This window comes from Polypterus senegalus, chromosome 11 (genome assembly GCF_016835505.1).
Source record: "Polypterus senegalus isolate Bchr_013 chromosome 11, ASM1683550v1, whole genome shotgun sequence".
In the NCBI taxonomy this organism is placed as follows: domain Eukaryota; kingdom Metazoa; phylum Chordata; class Cladistia; order Polypteriformes; family Polypteridae; genus Polypterus; species Polypterus senegalus.
Window position 1 is genome coordinate 38400031 of NC_053164.1, and position 18272 is coordinate 38418302.

Sequence of the window (18272 nt, forward strand, 5' to 3'; positions counted from 1 at the left end):
TTGGACTGAGAGATGTCTTTCGGCACACGTTTTACCCGTGCTTGACCTTGCCTTACACTTCGGCGGCTACATCCCTTATAGACCAGTGATGCAGTACGACGTCATGTCCTATCCTTTAGAGTGGGAAAGGAAAACGGAGGTGGACGAGAAAGAGTCCTCTTACTGTCCAAAATGTCAGTAGTGTCAATGGCTAAAAGGGACTGTGATTACCAAGAATAACTCTTCTTGTGTATTTGGCACCAATTGACAAAGCCTTCTGAGCTAATGTTATCCACCATTCCATCATTCAAGTCATAGGCCATTAAGGATGTAAATTTAATGGACTAATAAAATGCATAAAAACTAGTCTGATACAGAAAGTGAAAGTAGTAAGTATGTCTGAGTCCCATATAAGGAGGAAATGAGAACAACTGTGTTTTCGAGTTCTGCATTCACAAAAGATTTAAAAAGTATTTTCTTCAAGTTTTGTTTCAGTGCTGTTTGTGTTTTTTTTTTTATTAGCTGTAAGGTATATTCACAGCATATTTGTTAATATGAACCAGTCTCTGTTCATGTGTCCTTGTTTTTCTTTCTTTCTTTCTTTCTTTCTTTCTTTCTTTCTTTCTTTCTTTCTTTCTTTCTTTCTTTCTGTGTCAGTCAGCATTGATTTTTTTCCTCTTTCCATGTCTTAGTCCTCATTATTAATCTCTTTCTCATGTCTCACAGTCTTTCCAGATCTTTTCTTCTCCACTTATAGAATTTACATGGGACAGCAGTTCCAGATATTCATTTTTTGCAGTTAGATACAGGTTTTTGTTGGCAACCAATGGCCGGAAGAGGTTTAGAGGCTCCGCTTGTGAGAACACTTCTGGAATGTTGTCGATTGATACCTTATTGCCAATTACAAAGTGCGACAGCCATCGCTCATCCAAGCTGTGCCCCAGGAAGCGCAATATGTCACACAACCTTTCTGCAAAATAGCTTGCCTGCCATAGCTCAGGAGGCTGGAAGACCAGCAGATGTAGCAGCACTGTTTTAAGATGATAGGAGGTCAGAAAGGTTCCATCAGCTTTTTGGAAAGATCTGCACTCCATCAGGAAAATCAGAGTCTGGAGGCATTTTAGGTGGCAGCTAATACCAGGGATGGATTTTGTGATGAACTTTAGAAACCGAGCTTCATAAATACTGAAGTTCTGAAGCCAGTAAATGTCAGTGGGCACTTCTGGTGAGGGTAATAGTGGCACATAGTATACCTGAGAATATTTGTATTGCACAGCAGGGATAATATTGATTGAAAATGACCGATTTGATGGGTAGACCAGCATTAGCCTGCAAGGAGAGGATGGAGAGAAGGAAATTTTGAACCCATACTTATAAAACACTTTACTCCACGCCTTTTGTAACATCGTGCCAAACCAGGGAAGGACAATGGCAGCATCAAAGTGTCCAGTGGAAGTGAGCAAAGACTCCAGTAAAGAAATGTTGTTGTGCTGTTGTCGTGTCAGTTTTCTGTGAATGAGGCATAACATTCCCTCCAGGCCATGGGTGCTACATGTGCAAGAGCATTTTTGGACCAAAGCAATAGTGCCATAGCCCCTTTTACATGGCGGTATACTAAAATCATCATCTGCTTCCATGTGAATTGTATATTCATCTGGGAATTGCAGGGGAACAAGAACATCATAAACAAATGATGACCGTATACCTCCCCACTTCTCAAACATGCAGCCAACTCCGATACAATCCTCTACAACAATCCCACAATGCATATCATAGATGATGTCCAGAAGACTATCTACGAGGCCTTCCACAAATTCACAGTCCTTGCTGTGTACTCGAGGAAGTCTGATCTGAACTTGCGTCTGGTAGAAATCTTCAAGGGCTTTTAGTTGATGAGGTGAAAGCAGTTGACTATACAAAGACCTAGGTTCAATGTCCTCTTCATCCCATTCACATACCAGTGTGTTACTGTTATTCCTAAGGAAGTCCATTCCATTTTGATACACGTCTTGCCGACAAAACTCCACAGTTAGAAGCACCATTCCCAACAAAAAACTCCACAGTAAGGACACTTCCCATTTGTCTTGTCTCTCAGTTGCTTTGTAGCCTGCAGTTTTACCTGCACCTTCTGTGATATCTACACTACTTCGGTAATCAAACTCCTGATTCAACTGCACCATCATAATGTTTAAAAAAGTCTCTTTCATTTCTTGCTTCTGTCGAAAGTCTTCAGTGTCTGGCTCTTTTACACCTGGAGGGGTCCCAACCAGTAGCAACCAGCAAAGCATCAGACTGGTCATCTTCTACATCATGGAAAGCCTGAAACTCCTGGAACAGAACAAAAATAGATTGTGAATAAAAAAAAAAAAAAAAATTAAATATAAGCTATTGTAGGTGGTGCATGGAATAAGGAATAGGGAAGATACCTACCCCAGATGGGAGGCCATGAATGGACAGAAAGGCATCCCGGACAAGAGAGGGAAGGATGTTGAACTCAGACAAGGCATCCCTAATGGACGGATGGACATCCCAGTCAGAAGAGAAGCCACAAACATATGAACAAGAGTCTCAACCAGATGTGTGTAGCACCTTCCCTGGCTGGGATAAAAGAGGAGAACAGAGAAGGACTGTCTGTGGAGGTTGTTTATTCTCCCCAGTCACTAGATGGCAGTGGCCTTCGATATCGGCACCCATTCTGGAACCATCAGGAAATGCAGGGAATTGTAGTTCAGCAGTGCAGCCCTGCCTGGGTCTGAGGGTGCTCAGCAGAAAGTACTTCTAACAGGCAACAATCCTGGCACAAGAAGTACTCTCAGGTCCTCGATTAAAGGGACTGCGCTGCCTTGTCCAGGCGAGTCGGAGCTGGGAAGAGGACAGTGTAGTGGAGAGAGGATAGGTGAACTGGAAGAGAGATAACTATGTTTATTGTGCTTCATTTGTGAGGTATTATAATAGAACAACCATTTATTTGAACTCAGGACTGGCTTGGTGTAATCACGTTGGGGTTTGCATCCTAACCTCCAGATCACCTCAACTGCCTTCATTCAATGTTCAGGAGCAGCGACTCCATGGTTCCTCACTTAATATCTAGTACTGAGCTCAGACACCCTGTGAAGGAAGCTCATTGGCATTACTTGTATCCATGATCTAATTCTTTAGGTTAGTGCTGAATTTGTAGCCATAGATGAAAGTAGGAACATAAATCAACTGATAAATCGAGAGCTTTGCCTTTCAGCTTAGTTCTCCCTTCAGCAGAACTGACTGGTGCAACTTCCCCATGCCTGCAGACTCTGCTCTAATCCACCCTTTTGGTCTCTCAGTCCATTCTTCCTTCATCATGGAACAAGACTCAGAGGTACTTAACCCTTTTCCAATAGAGAACCATGACCTCAGACTTGGAGGTGCTGATCCTCATCCCGACCACACTTGGCCCCAAACCACCCCACATGAGGTCACTGCCTCTCAATGAAGCCAACAGGTTTTGTGAGGATTTACAGTAAAATCCACAGAAAGAAGATCTTAATCAGCCAGTGGCAGAAAAAACTCTACTTAGCTTGCGACATGGCTTTCTCTCTTTCTCTCTCTTGTCAGTGTTTACATGTGCCTTCTCTCTGAGCGATCTCAGATAAGCCAGTGCTTCTCAAGTTCAGTCCTGTGGGCCCCACTGTAGCTGTAGGGTTTTGTTTCAGTCAAGTTCACAATCAGTGAGTCCTTTTACTTCTGATTGATTTTATTATTTAATAAGATTTTAGTCTTACTTCACCTACTCATTTTCTTAACCCATTCATCAAGGCGATCAGCGACGAGAACAATCTTGTTTTATGCCTAATAAGTCTACCATCGACCACATCCTGGCACTGAAGGTTCTCATTGAGTACAAACGTGAATTTCGGTAGAGTTTCTTTGCAGCCTTTGACAATTTTCATAATTTGTTCAACTCAGTTGATCAAGCTGCCCTGAGGGACATCTCCCCAAAGTTGCTGGATATCATGACTGGCCAGTACACTGGTACAGTGAGTACTGTGCAGAGTGGAAGCAGAACTTCTGTGTTCTTCCCTGTTCTTCCTGGGGTTCATCTGGGGTGTGTTCTTGCTCCTACTCTGTTAAATGCTTGCATGGACCGGGTGTTAAGCAGGATCATGGGGGCCAGGTGGCTGTGGAGTATCTGTTCGTGAAGAAAGATTTACTGATCTTGACAAAGTAAATGGAGGCTCTGATCTGGGCTCTCAAGAGACTGAGCAAGGAGTCTGAGTGTCTGGGCTTGCAAGTGTCCTGGATAAAAACTAAGATCCAAGCCTTTAATGACCTCTTTGAGCAAAGTCATCAGCAGTGTGTCTGTCTGCAGAGAGAATGTCGACCACATTGAGAGCTTTACATACCTCAGCAGTGATATTCATGTCTCTAGTAACTCTTCCTATGAAGTCAATAGACAGATTGGGAGAGCATGGGGGATCATGAGGTCGTTGGAAAGGGTTGTGTGGCACTCCCGACATCTCTTTAGAGTCCTGGTGCTTCCTATTTTGCTACTTGGTTGCAAGACATGGACGCTATTCAGTGACCTGAGACCAAAACTGGACTCCTTCAGTATTGTGTATCTTCGAAGAATCCTTGGGTACTGCTGGTGTGACTTTGTGTTGAATGAGCGGTCACTCACGGAGTTCCAAATAAGGCACATTACCTGCATTGTGAGGGAGCATCAGTTACAGCACTATGGCCATGTGGTGCGATTCCTTGAGGGTGATCTGGCTGCAGGGTCCTCATTACTGAATGGACCAGGCCAAGGGTCAGTTTCAGAGGGTAGGACTGAACCACGTGTCTCCCAGGGGGGTTATTAACCTGGATCCTCAGGTGTTTCGTCGTGTGGTGGGTGTGGCAATGCGCTGTACCAGTGCATGCCTCCTAACCTGACCTGACCTGTTCATCAAGGGTAGAGTCACAGGGCAGCAGGAGTCTATCCCACCAATCATCAGATGCCAGTCCATCTCAGGGTGAACAAACATATACACACTAGGACCAGTTTATATGATGTCAATCCACCTAACCTGCTTGTTTTTGGACTGTGGGACAAAACCAAAGCACTTGGAAAAAACAAACATGAAAACAGGTAGAACATGCAAACTCCACACAGGAATTACCCATAATATATTTCCCTATTAATTTACCTTTTAGCTGTGGGCATTGCTCCCTTAATGGTATCCTTAACAAGGAGTGAGGAAGACATGGAGGCAAACATCACTGGGTATTGAAAGGCAGCAACTACTTCAGTGTCAGACCCACTAATGTGCTGATTAGTAAATAACAGCTGAAATAACCAGAACACCTGGAAAAGGGGAAAAAAATGATTAAGATGTTGATGAAAATCCTTTAAATCAGCAGGATAAAAACAATAAATAATTCCAATGTAACATATACCAATTAGCACAATGAATTTTGTCATTTTTGGATGTTACTAAAATAGGGCATGAATTAGGGCAGACATGCAATGAAAAGAAGAATCAGTTAGAAAACAAACCTGCAGCCACAGGAGGACCCTGGCACTGAACGTGAGAATCACAGAGATAAGCACCCAGTTGTAAACAGTGAGGAGTTGACTCAGAGTGTTGCTAACCCCCCTTAACTAGAGATTGGCATTGAAAAAATACCAGCATCCAGATCAGAAGGCACAATTTTAGACAGCAGAGCCATGAAGGAGAACTGCCCCAGGCCAGATGCCTAAGAGACTTTTAACCTTGCAAGTGGTGACATCATCTGCAGCTGCAGATTCTTTTATCAGGCCACAACACAACTAAATGTGATGTTAAAGATAACTCAGCCATCCATCTTCTGTGCCTGCGTTCTCTAGACCTACTTGTAAATCATAAGCAGATGTGTCAATACCAGCACTAGTTGCAAGAAGGTAGGATGCCAATTAATTGTTGGGCACAAATAGTGGGGAGATTTAGGGTAAAATTCCTCTTTGGTTTTAAAGAAGGTACCTCAACTGAGCCAGGATCCATGGACAGTCAACAGAACCAGTTATTGTGCTACTTCACTTCAAAACCTCAAAAGATAAAAATATCTGCAACAAATTGTATCTGTCATTGCATTTGCTGAACTTGCTCAATCAGTTTTTTAGGAGAACAGAAAGTATTCGGACAGCATCCAAGATATGATCTCAGCAAACAAGCACACAGCGGCCCAGTGTGGGCAGACTGTGGGCAAGTATGGGCTTGGGTAAACCCAATTAAATATTACAATGTGGGGGCTGCTACAAGGGGCACCTAGTGGCTCAAAATGTGTCAGTCGCTGGCAGTGCAAGTTTAGTATGACACTCATTGGCCCAATGAAGGGCAGGCGAACGTTATTACTGCTCAATATTTTCTCACTTTTTAATGTAGTTGTACAAGTTAGTGCGATGAATTGGTATTTTCAGTGGGTTTTAGACTTTGATTGTAGAAGTATAAATAGCAATTTGAGTTACTTCAAACAGTATCATTACTATTAGCTAAAATAGAGCATTTTTAATACATTATTTGTAATACTCTTTTGAGTTTCACACCACCAATATCCATCCATGCATCCATTTTCCAACCCGCTGAATCCGAACACAGGGTCATGGGGGTCTGCTGGAGCCAATCCCAGCCAACACAGGGCACAAGGCAGGAACCAATCCCGGGCAGGGTGCCAACCCACTGCAGGACACACACAAACACCAAGCACACACTAGGGCCAATTTATAATCGCCAATCCACCTAACCTGCATGTCTTTGGACTGTGGGAGGAAACCCACGCAGACACGGGGAGAACATGCAAACTCCACACAGGGAGGACCCTGGAAGCGAACCCGGGTCTCCTAACTGCAAGGCAGCAGCGCTACCACTGCGCCGCCCACCACCAATATATATATATTGGTGCCCGGGGTTTGATTCCTGCCTTGTGCCCTGGTTTGGCTGGGATTGGCTCCAGCAGGCCCTGTGACCCTGAAGTTAGGATGTAGTGGGTTGGATAATGGATGCATGGATCGATGATGGATATATATGTGTGTGTGTATGTGTGTGTGTGTGTGTGTGTACAGTAGCACCACGGTATAAACCTTATCCTATAAAATGCCTTTGCTTGGTATCATATCTGTGTCTTCATGCAGGCATTATGTTATTATTAAAGTCCGTATTTGCATCCTAGTTGAGAGCTTGTCTCGGCACTCTGTGTCTAAACTTTGTGACAAAGTAAGCGGAATTAAATTACCATCAGCACATTTAATGCTGCCCCCTAATTCAGTTTCAGGGTGATGTAGAGCTGTATGTCCAGACGTCCACATTCGCCAGCACTAAGCGGGGCGCCGCTACAACACCCTAAGGCACACGTGTTCAAGTGGCCTAAATTAACGTAAATTCTTTATATCAAATACATTCGTCGAGTGCTGCTGACCTTTGTAATTTCAAAAAGCTTCGCAACAACACCATTGATTGATCGTTGTTCAGAGTTGATGTTGGATGAACCGTACGGCCCATTCATTCTCTTAACTCGCTCCTCCGCTGTCTCGTGGTGAGCCAATGCCTAGCCCAGCAATATTAAGTGCAAAAGTTGAAATAAGCCTGGACGGGACGCCAGTCCGTCACCGTTCACTGCTCACACGCACGTCCACTCTCAGCCAGACCGGGGCAGTTCACAGTTGCCAGTGTGCTTATCGGGCAGTATCAGATGTTTCACACCCTAGGGGTGCTGTATGTGCTATCGCATGGTGCAATACATACAGACATGTCATTTCCTGAAACTGAAACAAAAGCGAAGTAGCACAGTCATAAACATAGACACTTAAAATATTTAGATGCCATAAAATTAATTTTGGCATGTAAACGTGGCATGCGGGACAATAATCGACCACTTCTGTGTAGCATCAAACGATCCCGACTGCCTAACGGTGGTCTTTTCCGGCACTCTGCCCCCATACGACGTGACATATCCTCTATCCCGATCATCTGCCACCCACTCCCCACCGCCGCTCTATCAGACGACCCGCAATCTCGGTATATTCGAAACTTTCTTTTCCTGACGTACGGTCTCCTCACCCTTCTTTCCAAATTCCGTACCGGATCTTCATTTCTACTGCCTCCGCCACTCCTCAGCCAAGCCGGGGGATTCCGCCGCAGACTACAGTCTATTGTGAACTGAAGCCACCCCGCATTCTCCACCTCCGACAATGCCGGCTTGTCAAAAAGAGGAAGTCAACATTTAAAGAGACAGCGCTCGACTTTTAGAAAGCTGAATTAGGAAAAGTTTCGGTTCCTATGGTTTAACTGCAAAACCAGTGTAGCGTACCTGTCATTGCTGACCCGTTCATGATGCCTTGACAAACTCAGCCCAGGTGTTAAAGACAGTGAAGGCTACAGAATATATTGCCCGATAAACGTTAGGAATAAGTTTAAATTCCCATCTGATTTTGAGCCAATGTACGCCCTGCGTGGACAAAAACGTGTGGAGCCAAGAAGAGCCCAGTTGGGATTTGCACATTGAGGCAACCTTTTTCATCAAATGTACATCTTGCCTGAAGAAGGGGTCTGACTTGCCTCAAAAGTTTGCATATTGTACTCTTTTTAGTTAGCCAATAAAAGTTGTCATTTTACTTGACTTCATTACATCCCTAATAAGTACAACACCCTACAACCACAGTCATGAACCTTGAAACAAAGCCCATGCCTTACTGATCAATCCATCTTTTTTCTTTACCTGCTTATCCAGGTGGGAGTCTGGAACAGTAGAGGCCTATCCCAGCAGGCAATTTGGACACATCCTCATTTACACACACTTTAGAGCCAATTTAGCACCAATCCATGTACCCTAACTGTGGGACGAAACCCACACGGACATAGAAAGAACATGCAGATGCTACGCAGGGAGGACCAGAGTGTGAACCCCGGTCTCCTTATTTCAGAGCAGCAGCACAATCACTGCACCAGCAATGCCAAGCCCCTTAGTGGTCCTTTTGTTGAAACTTTTTTTAGTGTTTACTGTTTTTTTATCATTACAATTACAAGTAATTATGAAGATTTAAAATGGTTTACTTAATAAGAAAAGGAATAAAAAAATGCATTTGAATTTATTTATTTATTTTTGGTAAGTTGTAACCTTGAATTTGGAAGCATTATAAATAATATATAAAAATGGTGCAATTTAGGCCAATCTACAATTATATTTGTTGAAGTCATTCAAATTGTTATTTATATTTCTATAATCACAATCTAAAACTCACTGACAATACTAATTTGCAGTGTTACTCAGTGACAACACTAAATAGCAGGAAGCTTGAGGGGGGAAGTGATTACATTGGCCCAGCATTAACAAATCATTACTGGGCCAATGAGGGATTTACTGGATTTGTTCTGCCAACAATTTACCCATTTTGGGCCACTAGGCTTAAGGCTCTTTTGTAGGGGAACTTTGTTAGGGGCCCACACTGACCATGCTCTGTCCACATTGGGACACTTTGTGTATGCTCCCAGAATTTACATGGTGTGCCACCCTCACAATAAAGAGCTGCTGTGTTCTTGGAAACTCCAGATTTGGCTTTTATGCCTTACTATGACGTGCCATCCTGTCCAAGGCATTTCAATTTCATACACAAAACCAGGCCATGCAACTATTGACTGATGCTTAACTGGTTCAAAAGGATAGATAGATAGATAGATAGATGGATAGATAGATAGATAGATAGATAGATAGATAGATAGATAGATAGATAGATAGCCTTTGTTTAACTAGGGAAATAGCATATTTCAATGTAAAGCTTCTTTTTTAAATGTGTATGTTAATGAAAGGCAGAACAGGCAATAACAAGTAAGAAAATACATTCTTTGCCTGGCGTAACACTCAGGCGCATTTGGAGACTTGGTTAGCTGGATTAAATGTTGGAGTGTTTCTGAATTTTCTACTCATTACATCTTGCCTTATGAAGGGGCCTTAGCTGCCTTGAAAGTCTGCTTATAGTAATCTGTACAGCTAGCCAATAAAAAGTGTCACTGTGCTTGACTTCTCATTCTACTCATTTCATGAAAGAGTTTCCTAATTTTGTTTTGTTTATTACGTTTATTGTAGCAGTGAGTCACATTAAAAAATTCTGCCAATAATAGAATGCACAGTAATTACATGTATTAGTAGTATGCATACTGTAAAATATGTTTTGAATACCATTTTACAACCTCGTCATGTTATAGAGGAGTAAATGTTGATTTAGTAAATGACAAAATATAAAAAATATACAAGGAGAAGTACTGTAACAGTCCTCAAGTTCGAATCAATTCATAGTTAAAGTGGCACAGAATGTTTATCTGCTTTAAAATAGACACATCTACAAATTCACCAATGCTTTTCAATGAAAGATTTGAAATTTTCAAAAATCTGTATGCAGCATGCTGTATATTTGAAATATATCAACAAAAAATAATCTACACTGTCAAATCTCCTTGAAAAACAAAAGTGTAATATTTTAAGAAAATCTGTCCACTAGGAGCTGAGTTATTTCATGTGGACAGACGGACAGAAAGACAGACTTTGATACTGCAGTAGGTGCTTTTCTTATTAAACTACACAAACACACATACAAATGGACAACATGCTCTGTTTGAAGTTCAATATGTAGGTTGCTGTTTGTAGTGTCCTTCAGTGTGTTTCTGATGCTTTTTCTGGAAATTGGATAGGGAGGCTGATTAGTCAAAAAGATCATCTTGAAAAAATAAAAAAATGTCTTCATAAAAGACATCTCCAACTACTGAGTCTGCAGCACTTCTAAAGCAAGAGGGATGTAAAATAAAGACTAAGAAGATGTGTGACACATTTGGTGAAGTGAACAGGAGAGTGAGCAGGACACCGTCACAAAGGAGCTAGACAGAAGTGCATGCTCTATCTATCTATCTATCTATCTATCTATCTATCTATCTATCTATCTATCTATCTATCTATCTATCTATCTATCTATCTATCTATCTATCTATCTATCTATCTATCTATCTATCTATCTATCTATCTATCTATCTATCTATCTATCTTGACCCCCACTCATAAAGGGCCAGGTTTGAGATACTAGCTAACTACATATTGCACTGTTTTCAAATGCAGGCTGAAAACTGGCAAAACTGAAAGAAACATCAACACAAGAATAAGGAGACATGACACATTTATTGTTAAAATGCATAAGGCTCTTTTGTTCTCTATTTTATTTATTAGTTTTAGCATTATTTTAGTTACACAATGTTGTTTCCATTTTTGCACATTTATTTATTTATGGGTAAAGTTTTATGGCTAAATTCGCCAAAGTTTTTTTTTTGTTGGGCTCACTAGTGACTTTGTTCATCAAATGTTTTCCCTGACAATATGCTGCGTGGTTAAGCACACTCTTTTCCCAGCACCCCATGATGCTTTGCAGCCAATTCTGGATGGGGAAGTCACTACCCAATCTGTGCTACCTGCCTGATTTGCATCACAATTGCACAGAACTTTCACACATCTGCACTGTAAGCGAGCTCCATCTCACACTAAATCTATTGAGAGCTGAGCAGTAGGAGCTGCTGTTAGTTATTAATACAAACAATTAATGCTTTGAGACGTGTCTAATTTGTCCCTTTTTTATTCTGGTGTCTTTTTATAAGTATGGCCTTTAGAATGTTCTAGATTCCTGCATTGATGATTTCTCAAATGAGATCTTCTTTTGAGACTTATATAATCCATTTAAACAAATAGCACACACAGTTTTGCATTGTCATCTTTATTGAAATTATTGTTTAAATCTTATTCATGTTCAGTGACTGATAAATCTTGTGATCATTTAGATTTAGCAACTGACGGATCCTCTTTTTGTCAGCAGGAAAGCCTCAACCAAAGTTGTCCTATAAGCACAGTTAACACCAGTGCAGCAATGGCAGCCCATTCCTTTTTACAGGACTATTTTAGATTATTTATGTTTCGTTTGATCATGCCCCCTCATTTCAGTTTTGTCAGAACATTGACGCAGTCATTTTAAAATGCAGTATTTCTTCCCTTTAAGCCACCCTGTCATTTACATGCTACTGTGTCTGGGTGTGAGATTAAGATCACAGATCAGTAACCTAATACCCTCATGGAGACTTTCTCCTATACATGTTAGAATTCATTATTTCTCAAAGACTGCTAGCTTCTCAAGCCCTGAATTGTCAAAGCAGCTCCAGCATTCTTCACAGTTGTGATGAGGTTTTGCTGTTGGTATGCACTGTTTTGTTTTTTCCAAACATAAGGTAAGCCTGGTTAGACTTGTTTTACTAAAAGGTTTAACCATTGTCTCATCTGTCCAGTGAAATATATTCATGTAGAGTTGATTGAGATAGGTAAGACAGCACCACTGAGGCCACAGGACTTCTGGCAACACACTAAGCTTTAGAAATATTTGAATTACCTTTGCCCTGATCATTGCCACTCCAAACTTTTATCACAGATATCTACATTCTTTATATTTTATGTTTTATTTATTTGTCTTTTTTGTCCTGTAATGCAGTATGCATTGTGGAACCTTATATACTCAGGACTATCTCTTTCTAAAAAGATGTCCAATGAATTTTCTTTGCCGCCGGTGGACTCCAATCAAGTTCAAGACGCATCTCAAGTAGAATCAGAGCAAATAGGATGCATCCCTGCAACCACCATTTGGAGTGTCACAGTGAAGGGTCTGAATGCTTAACACACATGAGAGATTTCAGGTTTTGATTTTTTAATACATTAGGGGGCTCTGCCCCCTGCTCACTTTGCTCGCCCACCCCCGGGTTTGGTTAACAGGATATACAATTTAAAGAGATTGTTATTTTATTGGGAGTTGTTACATATGTATTGTTTTCACTTTTACTTTAAAACTTTTGTAAAAACAATATTGGGAATTAACTTTTCTTCAAGATCGCATTGTGACATGGCCTGTGAGTGAATATCATTTCTTTCTCTCTAAATAAAATAACTCTTCGAAAGTTTGTCCATGCTCTTTCTTTTTTGCTTAGTCATTGACGTGTCGTCAAGAACGCTTAAAATTATTGTCCTGATAAAATTTATAAGAGCTGAGAGCACAGGAACTGTGTCTGACAAAAACATTCACACGACTGAGGTTAGATGACTGTGGTCTTGTTTGAAAATAGTTGTAAGTATAGCGTGACTTCAAAGAATCTCATATTAAAGGTCTCCGTCTCACGGGACTTCATACCGTGCCAACATTTTTGGAATCATTTAATTCTCGCTGGCATCATGAATTAGATGATCTACAAGTCTCCGAGTTAAAGTTTAAATCTGAACAATATACTCCATCTCTTTTCGCTGTGACGTTATTTCACCAAGTAATAATTTCTGTTTGTTTGCACTAATGCAATCATCCTTTTCTGAGACTTTCGAATTTTAGTACTTCTATTATCTCTAACCTGCTCTGCATGTGTACCGCACCAACGTTTTTGGAATCTTTTAATTCATTGTGAAGAAACACTACTTTTTTCCCTGATGGCAAAACAAATTAGACGGTCTACAAGTCTCTGACTTAAAGTTTAAATCTGAACAATATATTCAATCTCTTTTTGCTTTTCTGTTATTTCACCAAGTAATAATTTCCATTTGTTTGCGCTAATGGGATCTTTACTATTCTTTTTTTGAGACTTTCGAGTTTTCGTACTTCCATAATAATAATAATAATAATAATAATAATAATAATAATAATAATAATAATAATAATAATATATGTTATTTATATAGCACCTTTCCAAGGCACTTCACAGAGTTAAAGAACGGCATTATCTCTAACCTGCTCTGCGTGTGTATCGTGCCAACGTTTTTGAATTCTTTACGACGTTCTACTTTGTCATCTACTCTTTGTCCTTTATTTCCAGTCCATGGTTAAATCTCTTGGCACAAAGACTGGTCTCGCGGGATGTATAAGTGTCTCTCCGAGAATATCACATCTCGTCTCCTTCCAACCAAAATTTTGTTTTTTAATAGAGAGGTCTGAAAACCTTTCTGAACATATTTCTTCACTTTGTCATTTTTGTTTATTCAATGTAGATTAATTGGAAAAATGTCAAATCTATCAATTTAGAATGAATCTACAACACAATAAAGTGGGCAGAAAATGAAGGGTTTTATTACTTTTTGAATCCACTATATAAACATAGCTGCTTTCTTTCTTTCTTTCTTTCTTTCTTTCTTTCTTTCTTTCTTTCTTTCTTTCTTTCTTTCTTTATTCAGGGTCCCTTCACAAAAACAGCTAATAAAGGGTCCTTCCAGGGGTCATCAACAGCTTGTTTCTGGGTGTCAATCCTTCTTCTACCACCCCTGGGTTGTTACAACATTAAAAACTGAAATTATTCAAATTATGCTATGTAAGCATATGCTTTACACATATACATTTACTGTATATGCTGTGTTCAAAAGGTTTTCTTTTTTTAAAAATTTGATAAAAATTGATACTTTTTTAAATCAAGAGGTTGGGAGCATGCACTGATACAACGTGTTAACATGTCATTAAATTAATTTTTAAAACAGCCATTACTGTTACAGACATTACTAATATATCCAGAGACTATTATTACTGAAATGACAGAATTACCACTTGTTATTCACACATGACTTCACGTATGTTCAGCAGCCAGTGGTAATCTCTACTAGTTCATCTTTAATTAATAATGTTTAAATACTAACTGGTAGAGAAACATTTGTAAAATTGTTAGCAGAAACCCGTTTTGTTCAACAAAGCATGTAAATTGTCTTTCCTTGGGTTGCAAGGCACTGGCATTCCTAAGGTTCAAATGGCCAAAACGGAACAGCCATCTCAAGAAAGACCAGGCTGTTGTCGTTTTGCGACAGATTAAGAAACAGAAGATTTCATACAAAGGCGTCCTCTACTGACTTGAGTGAAGAGGGCAAACGGGACAGAACTTCATTTTTTATGTTAATTTCGCGGTATGGACTTTTCTTTGAAACTATTGTCTTTAACACCAACATCCTGCATGGAGCCGTCATGCACTGTTACATGACACGACTTGACGTGATCTATTTAAGGAACCAGCAACTGAGATGTCCATTAAAAATATACATCGTCAAATAAAAAATAAACATAATTTCAAAATATACACCAAAGAAGAAGGTGATATATTATTTCATATTAATGAAAGTCTTTGATTTTCATGATTACATTAAATACAAATATTACAAAGCACTGAGTTCTTAAGCTTAACATTAAAAAATGAAACGTAAACAGTAATCTATAAAAAGCATTTCCATTAATTTCTAAAGCTTTAAATGTATATCGAAAAGATCTCCACGTGATATTAAGCATACATGCACATGCCTATTGACTAAAACAAATGTTGATCGTCTCTACATTCATGAACAAGTCTAGAATTGAGACAACCTACGGACTGACATATAAACCGATCACGGGTGTAGCCGAAGGATAACAATTTCAACTGATTGATTATAGATTGATATTTATAATTTCCTCCTAAAATGAATTTCTGGCTAAGCCCCTGAAACCGATGTATAAATCAGATAATTTGAAGAGTTGCACCTTTTGTTAATCAGCATATTTACACATGAATACACGCCTAATGAATATTTAGAGAGTCTGCATGCAAACCGTTGTACCTGTAAGAGATTCAATACGCGTATGAACAATTTAATATATCTGTACTCAAACGTGTTATTTTTTTTTCCTAAACGGTGACTCATAGTAAGAGTGTGACCTACCCAAACCGTACTTTTATTGCTCAGCCGAAAAGAATGAAGAGATCAGAATGAGGAGGGGTGACACATTTGTGTACGGGAGTTAACAGAGTTGAAATGGCCGCTGCATTCACACGTTAAAACCAAATTCAGTCAAGGTACAAGTATAAATAAAATTATTATATCTTAAATGTAAATCCATCCATCCATCCATCCATCCATTATCCAGCCCGCTATATCCTAACTGCAGGGTCACGGGGGTCTGCCAAGGTAATACAGGGCGCAAGGCAGGAAACAACCCCCGGGCAGAGCGCCAGCCCACCGCAATTAAATGTAAATATATAAATACAAATAACTAAATGTGGTTATTGAGTGTTGCCTAATGTCAGAAAAAAATTTAAATTATTTTAGCATAGAAGGCTGCAAAAAAGGTAAATATGAAAAAGTGAAGGGATCCGAATACTTTATAAATATTCATATCTATCTATCTATCTATCTATCTATCTATCTATCTATCTATCTATCTATCTATCTATAACTAAATCACCTTGCCGTTTTCCCTGCAAAGTGATTGTACTTTAAAAACGAAGCGTTTTTAAACATACCGTAAGATTTGGCCTGGACATTCTGTTAGTACATACTGTTATTCATAACTTGAAATTACAATAATATCGTTTATCTTTCAATTTGCTTTTAATGAGCAAAAACATTTTATCCGAATTTGAAAGCTTCCAAGCTTTCTAGTAGGTGCCCACTACTGAGAACTCACAGGACTGGCATACACTGCTAAGCTCGTTCAATTTCGTGCGCTTGCATCTCGCGGTTTTGTCACAGGAGGGCGTACAAGGTTTGGCAAAAACCCTTCTCGCTTGTTTGTTAACGACGATTGAACGTTCAAGAAAGCTACTGATCTTCTGCTTGCAGTTCTTCTTATTGCTCGTTAATGTAAAAATAACACCCAAAAGATACGTAAACGTCAGTGTGAGTTCATTTCAGATTGAGCTGCGACATAAAAGAAACCAAAAGTCAAAAGGCAACGCAAACCGTGTTAGCTCCGCACAATTTAGTTTTGCAGGCAGCACAGCCCAGTGCTTAAGGCTTGGCTTTGTATATTTTAATGTTCATTTCTTCTTATCTACTCATGGAGTGTCACTGAGTCACTTAATTTGCCAGTATTGCAATCTCAGAAATGCTGTATTCAAGCAATACTGCATAGCAGTTTGGGGGCCCTACGCGGTTCAGAAATGTGCAGGTCCTAGATGTGCAGGCCTGTTTTAGGAGGGGGTTCGGCTGGGCAAAGCCATCCCCAGAGCTCAGGAAGGTGTTCTAATAAAATGTCCCGAAAAGAACGATAAAAGTTAGGATGAGGAGGGTATCGTGACACGCGACGTGAGGGACTGGCACAGACTGCTGCAGTGCCATGGGCATGACAGGGGTCCCAGGCCCACAGCCTGACAAAAAAAAAAAATTGTAAGTCGGGGTCGGGGCCCTACGCGGATGCGTAGTTCGTGTATGCCCCTAATGTCTTCTGTTTGGGCCTCCTTATGACTGTGGGTATATTAGAAACCCCCAAATTGTTGGAAGACTGCAAGTACCCAACAACACCCAAATCAGCCAAGCTGAAACTGCAAGCCAAGCAATTTTGCCTGAAACTGAAGGCATTTGCCCACATTGCTGTACATCTGTACTGACAAAGCCACTCTGGGGAAAGTCTTCAATAATTGCAAGTTGCATACTTTTCTATCATGGAGCAAACCAGAGTTATAAGAGAAAAACCCCAAATGCAGACCAGTCAGACTGGGAACTGCACCTCCATAAGTTGTGAAGAAGAATTGCTGTATGGTGTGCCAGAGTCTGCCTAGAGGTGTGCCAGACCAGAGCATATTTAATGCAACTGAACTGAAATAAATGAGCTGGATAGTCCATAGATTGTGTTTTATCTATATATCTTCTTGTTCCTAAATTATTCTAAATGAGCTTTGGGAACGTGGTTATTATAAAAAGGAGCTACAGTAAAAAATAATTGTCTGACTTTAAAAACACCCTTCTGATCTCATTTGAAATCTATCACTCATCATCAGAGTTTTCTTTACTTTCTGATTCAATAGACTAAAGGTCATCATGACAAGGAGATTCACTGGTTTGGATGTATTGATTAATTACAATTCTTTTTAGTTCAGTCACCTAATATGCAGCCCTCCTTTCTCCATACACACACTCACATCTAACTTTCTTGCTATTCCTCCTCAGGGACTACAAAACTCAATTGTCAGATAACCACCTTTTGCCCACAGGATCTGGCTAATTGTGTTCAGAGTTCCTTTGTCCGTTTCAGGTAGTTTCCGCTGTGGTAGGGGATTTCTGACTAATTTAGTTGTCAGGGGCCCTCAGCCTTTTCCTTGCTCTGGGCGTGCAGCAGTGTCCACATTTAACAAGCCCGAGCACATGCTCCAAGACCACAAGACCACCTGCCCTCCTAAACAAATTAACTTCATTATGAGATATATCTGAAAACCATGCAAAGCACAAAGGCAAGTAAAAGAATTGGCAATGATGTAGGACACAGTGGAAGGAGAAGCTTGGAATCAAGGACTTTGAAGTCA

General features: G+C 40.2%; 1 protein-coding gene across 3 annotated transcripts; it reads right to left on the reverse strand.

Annotated features, from left to right (window-relative positions):
* Positions 1-297: 297 nt before the first annotated feature.
* On the reverse strand, positions 298-8137 carry LOC120538857 (inositol 1,4,5-trisphosphate receptor-interacting protein-like 1). Of its 3 annotated transcripts, XM_039768419.1 has the most exons (4): positions 8028-8137; positions 5142-5299; positions 2410-2880; positions 298-2307 (listed from the first exon to the last, which is right to left on the reverse strand). In XM_039768419.1, exon 4 carries the CDS (start codon positions 2277-2279, stop codon positions 693-695), a length of 1587 nt encoding a protein of 528 aa, XP_039624353.1. In that variant the 5' UTR covers positions 2280-2307; positions 2410-2880; positions 5142-5299; positions 8028-8137; the 3' UTR covers positions 298-692. The 3 variants fall into 3 exon arrangements, with proteins under 3 accessions (XP_039624353.1, XP_039624351.1, XP_039624354.1); XM_039768417.1 differs by lacking the exon at positions 2410-2880 and having other exon boundaries at positions 8028-8136; XM_039768420.1 differs by lacking the exon at positions 2410-2880 and having other exon boundaries at positions 8049-8135.
* Between the last annotated feature and the right edge of the window lie 10135 nt (positions 8138-18272).

Excerpts from the sequence above, each read along its gene's own strand:
- LOC120538857 (XM_039768419.1), bottom strand. The coding sequence starts at position 2,279 with ATGACCAGTCTGATGCTTTGCTGGTTGCTACTGGTTGGGACCCCTCCA.